At 44.7% G+C, this 19,586-nt stretch overlaps 1 protein-coding gene across 1 annotated transcript in view; it reads left to right on the top strand.

The window, feature by feature from the left end:
• Positions 1 to 13,667, top strand: part of DGUOK (deoxyguanosine kinase) — a 35,771-nt gene extending 22,104 nt beyond the window's left edge. Inside the window, exons 3-7 of the mRNA XM_043468145.1 lie at positions 2,293 to 2,480; positions 6,614 to 6,761; positions 12,207 to 12,322; positions 12,884 to 12,983; positions 13,417 to 13,667. Coding sequence (XP_043324080.1) covers positions 2,293 to 2,480; positions 6,614 to 6,761; positions 12,207 to 12,322; positions 12,884 to 12,983; positions 13,417 to 13,443 — 579 coding nt within the window. The 3' untranslated portion in view covers positions 13,444 to 13,667. The remainder of the gene's footprint in view (positions 1 to 2,292; positions 2,481 to 6,613; positions 6,762 to 12,206; positions 12,323 to 12,883; positions 12,984 to 13,416) is intronic.
• The last annotated feature ends 5,919 nt before the right edge of the window (positions 13,668 to 19,586 follow it).

Raw genomic sequence — 19,586 nt, 5'->3', positions numbered from 1 at the left:
CAACCCAGGAATCAAACCCAGGTTTCCCACATTGGAGGCAGATTCTTTACTAATCTGAGCCACGAGGAAACCAGTATTCTGTTTGATACTCACTAATTAGGTTTAGTGCAGTTTAGTCTGCTGGTTACTATCTTCACTGGGAGTTTTCTTTTGGCAATTTCATTTTTTTCCTCTAAGAATGTTCTTTTCATATTGTTCCATTTGGAGCATGGCTTCATTTCTTTTGTTGGGGGGCATGCCATGCAGTCTGTGGGACCTTAGTTCCCCAACCAGGGATCACACCCATGCCCCTGTAATGGAAGTGCGGGGTCTTAACCTCCAGGGAAGTCTCTGGCTCCTTTTTGTGATGACCTGTTCTTATCAATGTGGCAGTCTCTTGAATCTCATTGAGCTTTTTCCGTTTTCTCCTATTTCTGGCGATAGCTCTGTCTCCTGAGAGGCTGCTTGTCCTGAGTACATTGATGAGTTCACTCCTTTTGAATTGCTGAGTATTTTTTATCCACTGATTGTCCCCTTTTTTGTTTATATGTCTGAAGGGATATGTGCTTCATGTTCTGTAGTTGAGATAGGTTCTTTAGAAATCGTGTAGGCCTCTGTACAGATTTTTATTCTACAGCAGGCTCCCTTTGGTACCCAAAGCCTGCTGGTAGAAGCCCCCACCCAGTCAGCCTGGTGCCTCTGCCAGCACAGTGCCCCACTCCAGTCAGCTGGCTTTCCTGCCATCTCAGAACTATGCCACGCACCACGGGCTCCCTACAGTCTCCAGTGACCCTGCCAGAGACCCCCGTAGATCCAAACTTGTCCTCCTGCTTCACCCTCCAGCTCTCAGCCAGGGGCCAATTGTGAGGCTGGTGTGTGTGTGTGGGTTGGCACTGGAAGGAGGGAAGTTGTTTTGTGATCTGTGTGCTCTACATGCATTGTTCCTGATGAAACCTTCCAAAGCGTAAGACCCTTCTTTGGAATCCAGGGTTGATATTCTGTGAAACCGGACCACTCGTGGTTGTCTAACCTCCCCTTCCCCACCCCCCCACCCCAGTATTTTTGTCTCTACGTGAACTTCTTTCTTCTTAATCCCCAATTCCATCTATGGAGATTCCATGTACCATTTACTTCCCAGCTTAATGCCACTTTTTTCCAGAAACTTACCAGATTCTCTCCACCATATGTGATCACCCCTTTGTTGTATGTTCTGCTTTATAGTCCAGTTTTCCATATTTTTGTCACCCCCTTTCTGTTTGCATTATGAGCTCCTTAAATTTAGGAACCATGTCTTGCTCGCTTTTATATAGAGAAGTATCAGAATGAAGAAGTTAGCGGAAGCCAGGTTTGAGTCCCCATTCAACACTTACCATGAAACCTTAAACAAGTTCCGTCACCTTTCTGAGTGGATATTCTCCTCAAGGAAATGGGCATAACAGTGGTAGCTGCCTCATGGTGCTGTTTTGAAGATTAAATGAGACAGCATAGCACAGTGAACACTGAAATAAATCTTAATTTTGTTTTCTGTACCCCTTACAGTACCTAGCTCACGTAGCGCCTCATCCACACAGGCCTTCAGTTAATGGTGACTAAATGAACACAGATGAGAGTGCTTTGCACAAAACTCACTTTTGCACCGAGTCAGTGGCAGAGCCCAGGAAAGAATCTAGGGTTCCTGAGTATCTTACACACGTTCCCACCTGCACATGCTGAGTAAGTGGGTCTTCACGTGCCTTTCTTAAAGTGTCCGGAATCCAGGAGGAGGGATTTGTGTGTTTTTGTTTGTTTGTGTGTGTGTTTGCTTAACAACTTGTAGCTCCGCCATAAGAGAGACAGAACTCTATTTTGTCGGTTGGATTTTATAGTCAGTTACTTTCTTGTCTGGGTTAGTTTTAGAAAGAAAGAACCACAAATGAGAAGCAACATAGTGTTGTAGTAGGAGCAATATGATTGCAAGTAGAGCTTTAGATGGTCGTCGTTGTTAACTCTCCCTCCGACACGCTCTGCAAACGCGTCTGTCGGTGAATGTGCTAATTCTATGTGGATGGTTCTACCTCTGCTCTTCTTTGCCATGTTGAAGGTGGCATGTCACCTCCGTCTATCAGATTCTCATCTAATAAAGTAGGAAAATCTCTTGCTTGATTGTGTAGCTTTGACTACACAAATAGTAAGGGATGCAGTATCTTTTTAGCGGGAGGAAACTTCTGTAATTGCTTCTCTCAGTGATTACAAGGTACAAGGTAGAAGGGTGGTAAACTCTGTGAAGGAAATGTGCCTCCTAGGAAATTCTCCTCTTTTGTAATTTGCCTCTAGGCCGGAGCTGCCACCAGGCTTGGAAACTTGCTGGATATGATGTACCAGGAGCCAGCACGATGGTCCTACACCTTCCAGACATTTTCTTTGCTGAGCCGCCTGAAAGTACAGTTGGAACCCTTCCCTGAGAAGCTCCTAGAGCTTGGGAAGGCAGTGCAGATCTTTGAGAGGTCTGTGTACAGCGACAGGTAAGCTCCCGAGCCCCTGCCGGTCATGAGCTCTGTGCTCAGCACTGCAGGTTTTCATTTCTTGCTCAGACCCGGTACTGCTCTTGTCATTGAATGTTATCCTTGGAAAAATTGTCTTCTTTTTAAAGACAACACTGTAGAGATTTGTTCAGACTTACAGTTTCACAGTTACCATACATGTCAAGAAAGGAAACTATGTTTTTTATAAACTAAATGCATTTAATTTCTCACATTGGCTCTTCACCTTGTCTTCTTTTCTGTCACAGAAGCAGGCTGGTGGATACCTAGTATAACCATTATACGCAGAAAGGCATGGGAGAGACACTTAAGTAGCAGCGTATGTTCTAGCAAACCAGATGAATCAGTGGCTGGTTATCACCTTGAAGAAAAAAGCAGATGGAATTAAAATCTGTGTTCCTAAAATGATAGGAGAAATATATTCATCCTTGTTTTATTCTTCACGAAAGGATTTCTGAGTAGAAGCACATCTGAAAAATTGACTTCTGTCTTGGGTTTAACCATTTTTGACTCTGTCGTGTGAGAGGACTTATTATTGGCTAGAATCTATAAGAGATATCCAGTCTCTCATAGGTCCAGTGGAGAAGGCAATGGCAATCCACTCCAGTACTCTTGCCTGGAAAATCCCATGGACGAAGGAGCCTGGTGGGCTGCAGTCCACGGGGTCGAGTAAGAGTCGGACACCACTGAGCGACTTCACTTTCACTTTTCACTTTGACACATTGGAGAAGGAAATGGCAACCCACTCCAGTGTTCTTGCCTAGAGAATCCCAGGGACGGGGGAGCCTGGTGGGCTGCTGTCTGTGGGGTCGCACAGAGTCAGACACGACTGAAGCGACTTAGCAGCAGCAGCAGCAGCATCGGTCCAGGGAAGGGCATTGTGCTATCTACCCGAGGGAGTGAGGTGAGGAGTCACTTTTCACGAAGGCTAGCAGCTAGCTTGGGAATTCAGCCCCTCTATTCTAGAGGAGCTAGTCCATCTGTATGCCAGAATTCCTGGTTCTGCCACAAGACCAGGCTGAGACTTGTGTTTCAGCCATTTGAAGGTGAAGTGCGGTGCCTTGATCTGGACATCGCTGAGGGTTTTTTATCTGAGGGCTACGAATGACCTGTGTCAGTGTGAGAGGGTGGCTCAAAGCATGATGAGCTCTGAAGCCCTTTTGAATTGTCAGAATGGAAAGTTTCACTTTATTGTCCATTCACGTCTTTTTAAAAAATTTTATTTATATATTTTCGGCTGTGCTGGGTCTTCGTTGCTGCACAGGCTCTCTCTAGTTGCAGAGAGTGGGGGCTGCTCTTCATTTTGGTGCTCAGGGGACCAGTGGCTTCTTTTGTTGGGGAGCACGGGCGTTAGGGCATGCAGGCTTCAGTAGTTGCAGCTCCCCAGCTCCAGAGCACAGGCTCAATAGTTGCGGCGAATGGGCTTAGTTGCTCTGGGGCATGTGGGATCTTCCCGGATCAGGGATTGAACCCAGGTCTCCTGCAGGCAGATTATTTACCGCTGAGCCACCAGGGAAGCCCTGTCCATTCCCTTCTCAAGACACTGGATTGGTTACCTGTTTACTTCCAGGTTACAAAGCTAGCTCTGCTTCTTAGTCCTCCCATAAGCCTCCTGGAGGGAAAAATAAGGGGACATTTGTAAATGTATTGTGACTTTTAAGCATTACTTAAAAATCATTCAAGATATGTAATACAAACCCTATAGGCTAGGCACTCATTCTCTGTAGACCCCAAGAGAGAGCCTGTTCTTCTTAAAAGCTTAATATGTGAATTGTAAATGGTTGAGCTATAGATTTTTGTTGTTTTTTCAACTGTTGGATAAACTACTATTTATCTTCCTTTCCCCTCTCCCAAGCCTTGCCTCTTGAATTAGGAAGCTGAATTACATATTGCTACCTGCCTGGAAACATACTCGCCATTGGTCTTTTGATTTTCAGCCCTTTAGTGAGGTAGACATGTGAGAGACCCCTTAAAAGTAGAAATACTTTGTTTAGAAGGTACATGGACTTTAGAAGATCTGATTAGAAGATCTCCAGACTTCTCTGGCGGTCCAGTGGTTAAGACTCTGTGCCTGTATTGTAGGGGTTTGATTCTTGGTTGGGAGACTAAGATCCCTCACGTGGCGTGGCATGGCCAAAAAAAAGATACTCGATCTTAACATTTACTTGTAAAGGAAGACAACTGATTGCACTGTAGGCAGCTACAACATCCTAGATGTTTTCTTCAGAGGGGACATTTTTGGGACAGAAGGGATAACTGATTACACACTCTAACCCTGATGGTAATTTAGAGCCTCTCTCCTCCTTTAAAAATGTATTCATTTGGCTCAGTAAAGGAACAGATCTGCTGAATGCCACCTGTGTTGAGGCACTGGGTCAGACCTGGGGGCTGCAGCAGTAAGTAGAGCAGATCCAGCTCCTGCCCTCATGGTGACCGTAGTCTGACAGGGAGCTCTGAGATTGCATACCTGCTCAGGTGTGTCGTATGTGTTCCAGAGGAGGAGCATGGCTTGTTTGGGAGAGAGGATGACAAGGAGGGAGAAATCTAAATCTTTTCTGTTTGAGTTGAAAGAAAACAATAACATGTGGTTTTAGAGCAGGGACCCTGATGCCTTGGTGCTTAAGCTGGCTCTTTCCTGCAGCCCCTCATTCAGGCTGCAGTGGCTCCCCCCAAGCCCCTCAGCATTTAGCACCACGGCCTCTACATCCTCTTGCCCCTTCACTACCAGCTTTGGAGAAATAAAGAAGTGCTCATACTCAAAAAAAGGTCAGGGTCTTTTATAAGACTAATTAACAGATATTTACTTGCTCTTTATAAGATCTTCATTTCCATGTTACTTATGAAGAAGCTGAAAACATTTTTCAGATACTGAATTAGAAATGCACCTCTTTTCTTTGTTGCCTTCAGCTAGGCTATAGTTAAACCATTTCAGACTGAAGAGTTGGCTTCTAGAGCTCCCAAATTAGTGCCTTCATAGCCTGACAACGAGGTCGTTAGAGTGACAGCTAAGGTGTCTTTAGTGGTATGTGCCAGTCCCTGTTTAAGCACCTTGTAAGTATTATGTACAGTTCTCACAACTCTGTGAATTAGGTTCAGCTGTTGTCTATGACAGAGGAAGAAGCAGCCTGAGAGTTTGATGACTTGCCCCTGGTGACACAGCTAGTGAATTTTGAAGCCAGGTCAGACTCAGGAATGTGACCGTCCAACCCATTCTCTTAGGCGGCACTCGCAGCCTCGTGGTGTATACCTCCCTGAGCCATTCGTAGACAAGTCTTGTGAATTTCATTTTTTCCAGAAGTAGCCAGTTGCTGAGTATTGCCTTAGGAACTGGAATTCATTGCTTGAGATGTAAACTGTGTTTTGTACCCAGATGCCTGAGGTTGGAAAGTGGAGTTGCCCCTCCGGAAACGATGGTTCTAGTAGGCTCCGACCTCGTGTTTACCAGGTGCTCCTTTAGTTACGGAAGTAAGCAAGGGGCAAAGTGAGACTGATTTTTAGATTTAGCCTTCTCGTATCTGGATTAGAAGCTCAGAAGCAGAGGAGGCTTGCTTTGGAGGAGAGTTTGTTTTCTTGGTGATACTGCAGTTGTAGGAAATGGGTTTCATGCTCCATAGGGGACATGACTTAAATACAGTTCCTGCTCTACTTCTCGGCTAGACAGAAGGATGGCTCTGCAACCTGGAGCCTCAGAGCCCTTGAATCCTTAAAGTAAGTTGTGGGTGCTTTATACTAGGTTGTTTTTTGTTTGGGGGCTTACAGTAATAATGAAACTTTAAAAGTTTGCATTTACACCATTTGCACACGTTTTGACTGGTTTCCAGGAGGGAAAATTGTTAGCGACCAGTGGTACTGTCTTTAAGTGCCCTTTTTCTTCCAGTGGATTAATCCACTCAGAGATTTTGGCCTCTAAAGTCTAAATGCTATTCTCAGTATTGAGCAAAAGATGTAGGTGAAGAATTCAGACTTCTTAAAAAAAAGTAAGGAGCCAAAAGGTTAAGTGGTTTGGACAGACGTGGAACAAGTTGTTGTTAATGTGTTTTTTGCTTCTTTCTTTTGCCTTTCATTCCATTTCCCATTCTCTTCCCCTCACCCATCCCACCTACATTTCCAACCAGGTATATCTTTGCAAAGACTCTTTTTGAAAATGGTTCCCTCAGTGACATTGAATGGCATATCTATCAGGACTGGCATTATTTTCTCCTGCAGGAGTTTGCCAGCCGGCTCAGATTACATGGCTTCATCTACCTCCAGGCTGCTCCCCAGGTAAGACAGAATTTAAAGCCTTAAACATTAGGGCCATATGAAACTTAAGAGGTGATGTTCTCTGAGCCTCTCATTTTCCATTTGGAGAAAGTTGGTTGTGGGTGTTACCTGGAGCATGGAGAGCAGTGGGTGAGTCCCATTCTAACACAAGGACCCAGTTCCCATAGGCTTTCTGCAGCAGAGGGCTAAAGGGTCCCCTCTTGATGTAGCGACCACCTAGAGAAGATTGCGCTTTATCACTTGGATCTACAATTTCGACCCTCTGACCAGCTAACCTTTAGCCAGTTGCCTCAGCTTTTCCTTCCCTCTAACTGGGTCATCAGAGTCCATGGTGGTCTTAATGGTTTCCTGACTAGCATGTCATGAGGACGAAGAGGGTTTCCTCACCTCGTCCTGATACTCCCCTAATTTGTTGTCTGCTTTTTTGAACCTTAAGAATGCCACTGGTAAGGCATGATGGACTGTGGGAGTTGCATCCATGACCTCTGACGTGGACCATGGGGCCAGCCCAGCACACAGTAGGGTGGTGATGTGGAGTCTCTGGAGACGGCAGGGGTCCTTGGCTCTGCCAGCCGCGGGCAGGCCCTGGAAACCTTTCCCCTGGAGGGGTTCTTGTCTGTCCAATCCAGTGTCACAGACACGTGATCTCTTAAGGGCTCTTCTGGAGTGGGAGTCAAGGCGGGGGGTGTTTTTGAGGGATGTGTTGCTCTCACCTTTTTAGACAGATATCTGACATACAGTAAAATGCCAGGTATAACACATAGTCTTAGGAGGGAATGTTCTCTTCAGGCTAGAGGCCAGGCTTTTAGGGATATGACCAATCTTGTGGAAGGAGGAAGCCTGAGAGCAGACTGGCCAGGGTCAGAAAATGGGTGGGAGAGCCCCCGGGAACCAGAGGGGAGAGGACCAGATGGAAGGGCCTGACCTCAGGAAGGGAGGCAGCAGGCAAGGGCCTTGGGTGTGAAAGGGACCAGGTATCGGGGCTCTTTATGTCAGGAGCTTCTGAAGATTGTGAGGAAATAGAGATTCCACGGAAGTAAGTAGGGTCTCAGGTTTAAGTGAAACTCAGCTGGAGATGGAGTGAAGCCAGAGGGCTGAGAACCTTCTGTGAAAAGAGCAAAGCTGAAGGTGGCAGCCTCGCACACTTATGACTTCTTGCAGGAGTTGTCGTTTCCTGGGAGCGGGAACAGAAGAGACCAGTTACGACGTGACTGTACTGTAGGGGCAGGGGTTGGTGTCAGTGTTTAGGGGAGGAGACCCCTGCCAAAAGGATGGTTTGTGGTAGCCGAATGTAGGGTTCAGGTGAGAGGAAAGTCCTGGCCCCCAGGAAGGCTCATGGCCTGAGCCAAGGATGAGTTAAGAGCATTGTGGACTTGAACTGAGTGAAGATTGTGGTTGGATTTGAAGAGGTGACAGGTTTCCAGTAGGAGTTCATGGGGTGGAGAGTTGAAAGCAGCAGTCGGTTGAGGGGCTAAGCATTAAGAGAAGAATTGAAAGTACTGACACCTAAGCTTTTCCTGGTTCCTGACCTAACCTGCTGGGACACTGGGACCCAGCACGGAAAGGAAGAAAGTCTTCCCCACATCTTTGTGTACTTGGAATGACTTTGTGAGATGGGACAAGGATGATAACAATGGTGGTGGTGATTGTAATTATTATGGTGTAGCTGATAACATCTTTTTGGAGAGACGAATTGAGGTATTTCAGCTGGGGTAGAATAAGGGTTGAAGGATTAAAGATTACTGCAACTTGATGGTAGAAAAAAATTGCTTATTCATTTTGGGATTGGATGGGGATTTTGGTGCTATTTTGATGGCACTAGAACCGAGAATGTTGATTTCCTTCCCCTGAAGTCACTCCTGGCCTCTGCTGTGAGACCCGGAGGGACTGTGAGAGAGCAGAACAGAAGTGAAACATCTCTATGTAGAAAGCGGTGTGAGCGCCCAGTCCCCAGTGCAGAGTCCTGGCAGATGTTGGCTTAGGGCTCATGTGATGGGCTTCAGAAGGGCATTTTGCCCCTTCCTACCTACTCTTCACTAACCTGTAAAAAGCAAGCGAGCCAACAGTGGGGAAAAAAAATCAGAAGAGAAATGGCTGGGCCTCAGTGCCCCAAAGAATCAGCAAGAGAGAGTGCGGCTGGCCAGTGTGCCTCCAAGAGCCAGGCCGTGTTTGCAGCCTGGACGCTGTGCTGCAGAGACCTGGGGACCGGTGGCACCTGGGCCAGACCCACGAGCAGAGCCTGTCCAGCTGCTGTCTGACCTCAGGCAGTCCGATCGGTCCAGGAGGGTGGGGTGGAGTAAACAGCAGCTGCCGCTTGTGGCTGCACTGTCTCTCCGGTTCACATTCAGCGCGTCCTCCCCACGAGGACTGAGGTAAAGAGGAACCAGACTGAAGCACTGTTTGCACAAGGCTGGTGTTTGGTTTTTTTTTTTAAGAACTTGTAACCATATCAGTACAGCAAGAATTACCCGAAATGTTCAAAATAGAAGTTTACCTAGGCTTCTGGGTGGGGGGAGAAAAGTTTGCTCTATTAAGTAAATTAATAGTGCAAAGGGAAATGCTAGCCTATTTTAACAGGAAAGACTTTAGCATCAGTGTTTGCCTGCCAGCAATGAATGAATAATTACAGTTTTTATAAAAAGAATTGCTCCGCCCTAGTGTATAATTGAAAACATAACGTCACATTCTAAAAAATACGCGTTTTCATTAATTCTGATAATATTTTTCTCTCAGGAAAATTAGGTAGCTTTGCTATGTTTAGAAATCCTGAAGCTACCTTGCTGGCAGGAATGTGAATTGGTCAGCCTCTAAGGAGGCAGTCTGGCAGTGTGTGCTAGCAGGGTACATAGTTTTGCCCTATTAATCATGCTTCTTGGAATTTACTCCATAAATATGCTCCCACATAGGCAAAATGGCTCGTGTGCAGGGCGGCATTGTTTATAATAGCAAATTATTATAAACAACCCAAGTAGTCATCAGTAGAGGCCAGTTAAATATATTGTGCTCCATCCATGCACTGAGAAACTCTGAAGCCATGAAAAAGAACTGGAAGGTACAATACTGACGTATAACAATCTTCAAAACATATTCTTAAGAAAAATAAGAACTAAGTATGTAATAGGAGACCTTTTATATATATATTTTTTAGTGGAGGTAAGACTGCGTCTATGTGTAAAATCTTTCTGAAAGTAGACAACAGTCACTAACATCCGTCATCAGTGGTGTAGAGAGCTGGGTTGTGGTTAATCAGGGCTGTAACGCTGTGTGATGGGGAAGCCGGGGAACAGAGGGAGAAGTCTTGAAGCAGGCAGCAATGAGGAAAAGATGTAGGGACAGAATGACAGAAGGAAAAAGAGGAGGTTCAGAGTGAAGGAAAGTAGAGATGGAAAAAGATGAAAGTAGGAGCAAACGGTCAACAGAGATAGACTAGGTCAGAAATGAAAACATTCAGTGAATATGTGCAACAAATATGCATTGACCACCTGTCCTGCCAGGCCGCGTGCTCAGCCCTGAACCAGACAGATCCTGGCCTGCCTTCTGGGTCTCCCCCAGTCACCGTGCGCTCAGAGCACCCCGTGCAGACCTCCTCCTGTCATCTGATACAGCTGAGCCACCAGAGGTCTGTTTGTACAGGGCCTAGAGAGTGCCTGGCTCACAGAGTGTGCTGAGTAAGCTGGTACCAGCGGCGAAGGGGGAGCCCCTGCCTCTTCCAGGAAGCTCCTCGGACTGCCCCAGCCCAGTTGCTGTCTTCCTTATCTGACTTCTGTACTTAAGATCCAAACCTCACAGTAGAGCACCTGACTTGCTGTTTTGCATATGTTGTTTTACTTGTTATCTAATTAGATTATAGAATCCCTAGGACAAGGACTTCATCTAACTTTAGAACAGTTCTTGATTCAAGGGAAGGAGATGAAAAGGGATAAGTGCTAAAAGTATTAGCATGTTAGACTGTTAACCTGTGTTAATCAATTTGAAAAGTTGGGCAGAAGATCATAAATGAAATTTGTTTATATGGTTTTCTTTCCATAGAGAAAAGATGGTACAAGAGGGAAACAGCGAAGATTGCATCTTTGGGAATAGTATACATTGTATTTGGGAATAAAAGTTTGCATTTGGGAATAAAACTTAACTATTTGAAAGAGAGAAGTCCTAAATCAGTGAGTTAATCTACGTGTTCTTCCCAGGACAGATGACACTGAATAATGAAGTGTTTGCCATGCATAGAGAGGAAGGAAGGCAATTCAGGCAAAGCAGACATTCAGAGCGAAAGTTTTGAGATGCAAAAGAGCTTGGTCTGTACCGCAGACAGGAGGTCACATTCGGCTTCAGGAGAGGAAGGAGCTGAGGATGTCAAGAGTGGAGAGTTAGGAGGAGTGGCCAGACTCTGGGAATGGCCCTGTGTGACCAGTAAAGGAGAAGGTCGCAGTCCCTGAGCCATTGTGCTTCAGATTTTCTGACCAGATGAAGACAGACTGTAATATGCGCACGCTGGAAGGACTGAGAGACAGTGAGTCTCAAGCCTCACTTTTTTATTTTTTGAACTTTGACCTATGCAGAATTTGCATTCTGCCCCAGAGTGAATGTGTGATACGACATGACTTCAACAAATTACTTACCCTTTTGTAAATATGATGTCACTCATACTTCCTTGTGCCTGGGACTGCAGGCGATAAGCACCCTGTGAGGTACTTTAAGCAAGGAGAGTCATACCGTTAGAGTCAGCCCTCCGGATCCAGACATGGAACCCCCGATGTGGAGAGCCCTCTGCCATTTCACACACATAAAGGGCTCTAGCAGCCTTGGAATTTTGTACCTCCAGAGGTCCTGAAACCAACCCCTACTGCACATATTGAGGGACAGCTGTTTATTGCAATACTCTGGAAGGGTGGACTGAGCAGGAAGAGTAGGAAAAAAGACAGCAGTTGCCGGGAACTGACGGGCTCCCTTCTGTGAGTCTTCACAGTGACCCGTGGGGTTGATGTGAGGACATGAGAGCCCACCAAGCTTACCCCCTGGTGCCTGGTGAAGATGGGAATTTAGTCCTGGACCTTCTGACGTTAAGGCCTGTGCTCCTTCATACACTTCACTGCCTCCAGGAGGCAGAGGGGCAGAAGGCTCTTGCTCCATAGTCCAGGTGAGCAATGCTGGGGCCCTGACCAGGACAGGGCAGAGAGAGAGGCAAGGAGAGAACCAGCTGGAGAGAGATGAAAGAGAATTCAGTGACTTCCTGGATGTGGCGGGGAGGAGGAAAAAAATAATTCCAGGTTCCTAGGGTAGATGATGTTTGCCACTAACCTGTGATTCACTAAGAAAACAAGGCCACAGAAGGAATGTCATAGCGCTGGTGCCCAGGATAGACGTAGCAAGTAGGCCTGAGAGCCCCCCAGCTTTTGTAACAGCTGAGATAACCCATGAGCTCAGCAGAGCCTGGGGATTGTCTTTCAGGTTTGTTTAAAGAGACTACACCGGAGGGCCAGGCAAGAGGAGAAAGGAGTTGAGCTGGCGTATCTGGAGCAGCTTCACGGTCAACACGAAGCCTGGCTGGTCCACAGGACGACCCCGTAAGTGGAGGAGAGAGTGGCAGTGGGTAGAGGTCGCCTTCCTGCAGCCAGTCATTGAAATCCAGGCAGCTGGACATGCAGCCCCTTAAGCAGGCTCAGAATGTCCTGGAAGTGGCTGGAGTTGTCAAGCATTATCCCCATCAGAAATTTAATACTGGATATAATCCATATATTCCAAGAAAAGTTTTTTGCTAGATTCTGTTTCCCAGCTTTTTTTTTTTTCGATATTCCCCTAGACTGAACATGGTGATTGATGATGATGAAGTAGTTGGCTCAGGGTAAAAGGCGGGAAAATAGTCAGTGTGTACTAAGTTAACATCCCTAGTTTGCTGTCCATTTAAGTTGTTTGGGGCTCTGACCTTCAGTATCAGTCTTCAGACCAAAGAGAAATTTCAGTCTCATCTTTCTAGCCAACTTTATTGAATTCCTTTTTTAAACTGTTTACATGAAATTTCCCTGAGAAGCTCTGTGACCTTAGAGCTGTTCTGAATTATTAACACTGGTGAGTATGTGAAGCTTACCGTCTTTTTTCTGTTCCCTAAATATTCGTGCTTCTTACAGGCTCCACTCTGAGGCTCTGCTGAACATCCCAGTGCTCGTGTTGGATGTCAATGATGATTTTTCGGAAGAAGTAACCATACAAGAAGAGCTCATGAGGAGGGTGGGGAAGATCTTAACTCCCGCTTTTCTTTTTTTATACTTCTGTCACTCCCTAACTTCAGTATGGGTCCTATGCATTGCGTCTCAAATTGCATTTCACACTCCAAAGCCTGTGGGGCCTTGGATAAGTTATTATTATAATCTCTATTCTCTAAAGTATTTGGGGCTAATACTTGTTAAATACTTGCCTTTTTAAGATGTGTGTTCCAGCTGACTTCCTCGTCTGAGGTATTCTAGAACTAGGCAAATGAGACTTCTGGGTTCTCTCCAGCTCTGCCACTTGATACCCTGGGCAGGTCACATTTCCCTTGCATACTTGTGTTCTCTTCCTCACAAAAAACTTGAAGGCTTGGCTACACATGCATTATGGATGGACTAGTGTATAGTCTCCTGAAAATGTGAAATTTAACTTTTCGTTTTTCTCTTTCCCACAGGTAAACATCTTTGTAAAGAATCTATAACCAGTACTGGGATATTCTAGCTGGGATCTGGGCTCTCTGACTTCCTAAAGCCAGAAAATACCAAGCCACCCACCTTTCTGTCCCCTGCTCCCACCTGCTTTTACCCCTAGAGTGCTCTGACACTCGGGGGGTTCGGCTTCTGTTATCCGTAGACCTAGCCCTCGTCTTCTTTTGTATCTTAAGGACTTCTTAAATAAAGTCCATGCCTTTGTGGATTTTGTTAATCCATTTGTTCATTTATTTCAGCTTGTATCTACTGCTCTGAGCTCCCCTCTAGACTAGCCATTTTCACTTGAGAAGAGTCCTTGCTTGCTTTTAAATCCTTCACCTGTCAGATTTCCCTGTGTGTTCACTGGTTCCTTTTGACATGCCAGGGCAGGAATTGCTCCAGAACCCTGACCAAGCTCTGCCTTAGGCATGAAGAAGGGGAATAACGTGACCCAGGAGTGGGTGGATGTGAAGCCCAAGCCCCCAGAGCCAGGAAATGCAGCTCAAACTCCAGGCAGCTTCTCTGTCTCTTCCCATCCAGCACTCCTGGCGTGGGTGATGGGGTGGGTGCTTAGACATTTGTCCCAAAGCTGAAGAACCTGGATGAAAGAAAAGGAGGGATGGAGGGAGAGAATAAATCACAAGCCTAAAAGTTCAGCATATGACATTTAGGGCTTGGTCATCCTGGCACTCTGGCCTCCTCCAGACGCCTACCAAGTGAGTTTCAGGTTAACTTCATGGAGTGAATTTGTCTATGCTGGAAAGAAAGAAAATTTTTTGTGTGTGCTGCAGTTCAAGCTTCAAGGGCAGGTTATTGTTAAGAGAGAAAAATACATGACTCTATAGAATTGAAGTGCTTCATTGAAAGAAGCCTGCAGATTCACGATTCATCGGGATTGGGATTCCTGCACTGAGCCCTTAACAGCTGCACAGGCCCACGAGAAAATGGATGAGCTTGGGACTCAGAGTGCCCCAGAAGACAGAAACCTGCGTTTCCCTGATACTTGGGAAAACGAATGTGAGATTGGCTTCTAACAAATGTGAGATGTTTTGAAATAGCATAATACTTCTTTATCCTACTTAAAAAAATTTTAACAGCTTTATTGAGGTAATTCACATACCATACGATTTACCCATGTAAAGTGTTCAGTAGTTTTTAGTATAGTCATAGAGTTTTACAGCCATCACCACAATCAATTCCAGAATGTTTTCATCACCTCAAAAAGAAATGCCATACCAATTGCAGTCACCCTTCATCCCCCACTTTCCCACAATCCCCACCCACCTGTACCCTGCTCTGGGCAATCAGCAGTCTACCTTCTATTTTTACTGATTGGCCTATTCTGGACATTTCATGTAAACAGAGTCACATAACATGTGGCCTTTTGTGACTGGCTTCTTTCATTTTCAAGGTTTTTAAGCATTCAAGTTGTAATACATATCAGTTCTTCATTTCTTTTTATGGTTAAGTATTTTGTAAATATACATTTTATTTATCCATTTATCCATTGATGGACATGAGGGTTACCCATTTTGACTATTACAAATAATGCTGCTATGAAAATTCATCTACAGGTTTTTGTGTGGATGTATGTTGTAATTTCTCTTGGGTATATACTGAGGAATGGAATTACTGGGTCAGATGATAACTCCACGTTTAACTTTTTGAGGAACTGCTAAACTTCCGAAATTCCGCGTTACATTCCCTCCAGCGGTGTATGAGTGTTCCACTTTCTCCACATCATTGCCATCTATCATTTTGATGATAGCCATCCTAATAGGAGTGAAGCTGTATCTCACTGGGGTCTTGATTTACATTCCACTAATGGCTAATGATGTTGACATAACTTTCATGTACTTACTGGTTATTTGTATGTCTTCTTTGGGGGAAAAAAACATCGATTCAAATCCATTTTTTCAGTTGTGTTTTGTGGTTTTTTATTGTTGAGTTGTAAGAGTATATATTCTGGATACAAATCCTTATTACATTGATAATTCATATTTTCTCCCATTCTGTGGGTTATATTTTCATTTTGATAGTGTCTTTTGAAGCATGAATGTTTTTAATCTTGATGAAGTCAAATTTATTTTTATCATTTATTTTGGCATCATGTCTAAGAAAGTTTTGAATAACCCAGGGTCACAAATATCTGCTATGTTTTCTTCTAAGAGTTGTGTAGTTTTAGCTCTTACATTAGGTCTGTGATCCATTTTGAGTTAATTTTTGTGTAGAGTTTAGGAAGGGATTCAACATCATTCTTCTGCATGCATATATCCAGTTATTCCAACACTATTTGTAGAAAAGATGACTCTTTTCTCCCATTGAATTGTCATGGCCAAAAAATAATCTTGGCACCATGTTGAAAATCTGTCCCACTTGTTTGTGTGTTTATTTGCCACTTCGGGCTTTGGACAAGACCAGGGATGAACACAGGATATTAGGTGTGTTTGGAAAGTCAATGGTTTTGGTACTTGAGCTCTGAGGGGCTCAAATGTTTCATTCCTATTTAAGTTTCCAGGAGCCACTAATGTAGAAATCACCTGTAAACCCAGAGTAAGAGCACTAGGTCCCCACCCTTCCTTCATTCATTCAACCGTCAACAAATACTTGAGTATCTCCCATATGCTAGGGACCAAGAAGGTAACAGTGAACACCGCGCAAGGCAGACCTCACCCTCACCTCACAGAAACTGTCATCTAATGGAGAGGGTGATAGTCACGGACCAAGTGTTGCAGGTGTAGTGACTGTTTCAAAAGACGTGCAGGTGTACTGTGGGGGCCTATAGCAGAAGGAGCCAACGTGATCGGGGACAGTCCCCCTACAAAGTGACAACGCTTCTGAAGAATGAAGTATCTAGGCAGAGAAAAATGTCCCGTGCCAAGGCTTTCGTGTGAGAATGAGGCATTAGGCCCAGAATGACAATACTTGATGAGGTTAATGAGCTTATCATTTACGAATGCTCTCCTCTCTACACTCTTAAAGTCTGAAGATCTGCAAATACTGTGTTTCTTTCCATTTGTAAACATTGCCTTTAGAATGTAAATATTCTCTGAGATAATCAAAGCTGTCAACAGTCTCACCTGAAACAATTTGTCATTTTCCAAATTGGTAGCTGAGCTGGTCTGGTGAGAGTGAATATTTTAAGGAGGAGTAGTTTGGGACTTTGGAGAAGGATATGGCAACCCACTCCAGTACTCTTGGCTGGCAAATCCCATGGATGGAGGAGCCTTGTAGGCTGCAGTCCATGGGGTCGCTAAGAGTCAGACATGACTGAGTAACTTAGCAGCAGCAGCAGCAGTTTGGGACTTTAAGAATGTGGGTAGGGGTAGGTCTGGGTGAAGTGTTTAAATATAGAGATTAGGTCTTCACTGGCAGGCCAGACTGGGTGGGCTGTTCTCAGTCTTGGATTAGACGGTCCCCCAGAGTCAAGTAACTGGGATTAACACATAAAACAGCTACACTTCTTTCCGGCTTCAGTTCAGTCACTTAGTTGTGTCTGACTCTTTGTGACTCCATAGATTGCAGCATACCACGCTTCCCTGTCCATCACCAACTCCCAGAGCTTACTCAAACTCATGTCCATTGAGTCGGTGATGCAATCCAACCATTTCATCCTCTGTGCCCTTCTCCTCCTGCCTTCAATCTTTGCCAGCATCAGTGTCTTTTCAAATAAGTCAGCTCTTCGCATCAGATGGCCAAAGTATTGGAGTTTCAGCTTCAACATCACTCCTTCCAATGAACACTCAGGACTGATCTCCTTTAGGATGGACTGTTTGGATCTCCTTGTAGTCCAAGGGACTCTCAAGAGTCTTCTCCAACACCACAGTTCAAAAGCATCAATTCTTCGGTGCTCAGCTTTCTTCACAGTCCAACTCTCACATCCATACATGACTACTGGAAAAACCATAGCCTGTCTCTGCTTTTTAATGTGCTGTCTAGGTTGGTCATAACTTTCCTTCCTTTAATTTCATGGCTGCAATCACCATCTGCAGTGATTCTGGAGCCCAGAAAAAAAAGGCAGCCACTGTTTCCACTGTTTCCCCATCTATTTGCCATGAAGTGATGGGAACTGGATACCATGATCTTTGTTTTCTGAATGTTGAGCTTTAAGCCAACTTTTCACTCTCCTCTTTCACTTTCGTCAAGAGGCTCTTTAGTTCTTCTTCACTTTCTGCCATAAGGGTAGTGTCATCCTCATATCTGAGGTTATTGATATTTCTCCTGGCCATCTTGATTCCAGCTTGTGTTTCCTCCAGCCCAGCGTTTCTCATGATGTACTCTGCATATAAGTTAAATAATCAGGGTGACAATATATAGCCTTGATGTACTCCTTTTCCTATTTGGAACCAGTCTGTTGTTCCATGTCCAGTTCTAACTATTGCTTCCTGACCTGCATATAGATTTCTTAAGAGGCAGGTCAGGTGGTCTGGTATTCCCATCTCTTTCAGAATTTTCCACAGTTTATTGTGATCCACACAGTCAAAGGCTTTGGCATAGTCAATAGAGCAGAAATAGATGTTTTTCTGGAACTCTCTTGCTTTTTCGATGATCCAGCGGATATTGGCAATTTGATCTCTGGTTCCTCTGCCTTTTCTAAAACCAGCTTGAACATCTGGAAGTTCACGGTTCACATATTGTTGAAGCCTGGCTTGGAGAATTTTGAGCATTACTTTATTAGCGTGTAAGATGAGTGCAATTGTGAGGTAAGTTTGAGCATTTTTGGCATTGCCTTTCTTTGAGATTGGAATGAAAACTGATCTTTTCCAGTCCTGTGGCCACTGCTGAGTTTTCCAAATTTGCTGGCATATTGAGTGCAGCACTTCACAGCATCATCTTTTAGGATTTGAAATAGCTCAACTGGAATTCCATCACCACCACTAGCTTTGTTTGGAGTGATGCTTCCTAAGGCCCACCTGACTTCACATTCCAGGATGTCTGGCTCTAGGTGAGTGATCACACCATGGTGATTATCTGGGTGGTGAAGATCTTTTTTGTACAGTTCTCCTGTGTATTCTTTCCACCTCTTCCTAATATCTTCTGCTTCTGTTAGGTCCATATCATTTCTATCCTTTATTGTGCCCATCTTTGCATCAAATGTTCCCTTGGTATCTCTAGTTTTCTTGAAGAGATCTCTAGTCTTTCCCATTCTATTGTTTTCCTCTATTTCTTTGCACTGATCATTACCATGTCGTGAAACCTGCTGTTCTGGAACCAGAATAATTACCTTAATGGGTTTATAATGCGGACTGAGGTTGTGAAAGTTCTTAAACTCTCAGGCTTTTAACATGAGGGAGAAGGTGATAGTTCCAGGTGAAAGTTGTTTGTTATATCCAAATGCAAGAATCACTGGGAATATGAAGTGAGAAAATAACATATACTTTGAAAGACTACTACTTAATCTTTAGCCATCACTTTAAAGAGTAGGCAGTTTCAGTCTCTGGACCACTTTCTCCTTCTTGAAACTCTTTCCTTTGTTGGTCTCTTCTGGCTTTTCCAATGCTTGGTATCTCCCTTTCTGTCTCTCTGACTGCCTCACCTTTTTCCCTCTAGTCTGAAATCCTGGTGTTGCCTCAGGCACCCTTGGCTCATCTCTATCTCTGCTCACTCCTCTGGGTGATCTTGCATTGGTTTCTATTGCTGCCATACCAAATTACCACCAAGGTGATTTAAAGCAATATAGATTATTATCTCACAGTTCTGAAGGTCGGAACTCTTACCTGGGTCTCACTGGGTTAAAATCAAATTATCTACATGGCTGCATTCCTTTCTGGAGGTTCTAGAGGAGAACTTGTTCCCTTCCTTACCTTTTTTGTCTTCTAGAAGCTGCCCACGTTCCTTGGCTTGTGGCCCCTTCCTCTTCAAAGCCAGCAGTGTTGCATCTCTGACTTTTCCACCATCTCATCTCTTTCTGACCACAGCCAGGAAAGGTTCTTTGCATTTAAGGGCCCACATGATTAGACTGGACTCATCTGGATAGTCCAGAATACTCTGCCATCTCAAGGTCTTTAGCCTTACCTACATCTGCAAAGTCCTTTTTGCTAGTGAGGTAAGATTCACAGGTGCCAGGAATTAGGGTCTGCATGTTGCGGGGAGGGGCATCATTCTGCCTTAGACCTCAAACACTGTCATGGTGCACACTATTAACATGGGGTGA

This window comes from Cervus canadensis, chromosome 5 (genome assembly GCF_019320065.1).
Source record: "Cervus canadensis isolate Bull #8, Minnesota chromosome 5, ASM1932006v1, whole genome shotgun sequence".
Lineage (NCBI taxonomy): Eukaryota > Metazoa > Chordata > Mammalia > Artiodactyla > Cervidae > Cervus > Cervus canadensis.
Note: the sequence above shows the minus strand (reverse complement) of the source record. Positions and strands in the feature narration are given on the sequence as shown.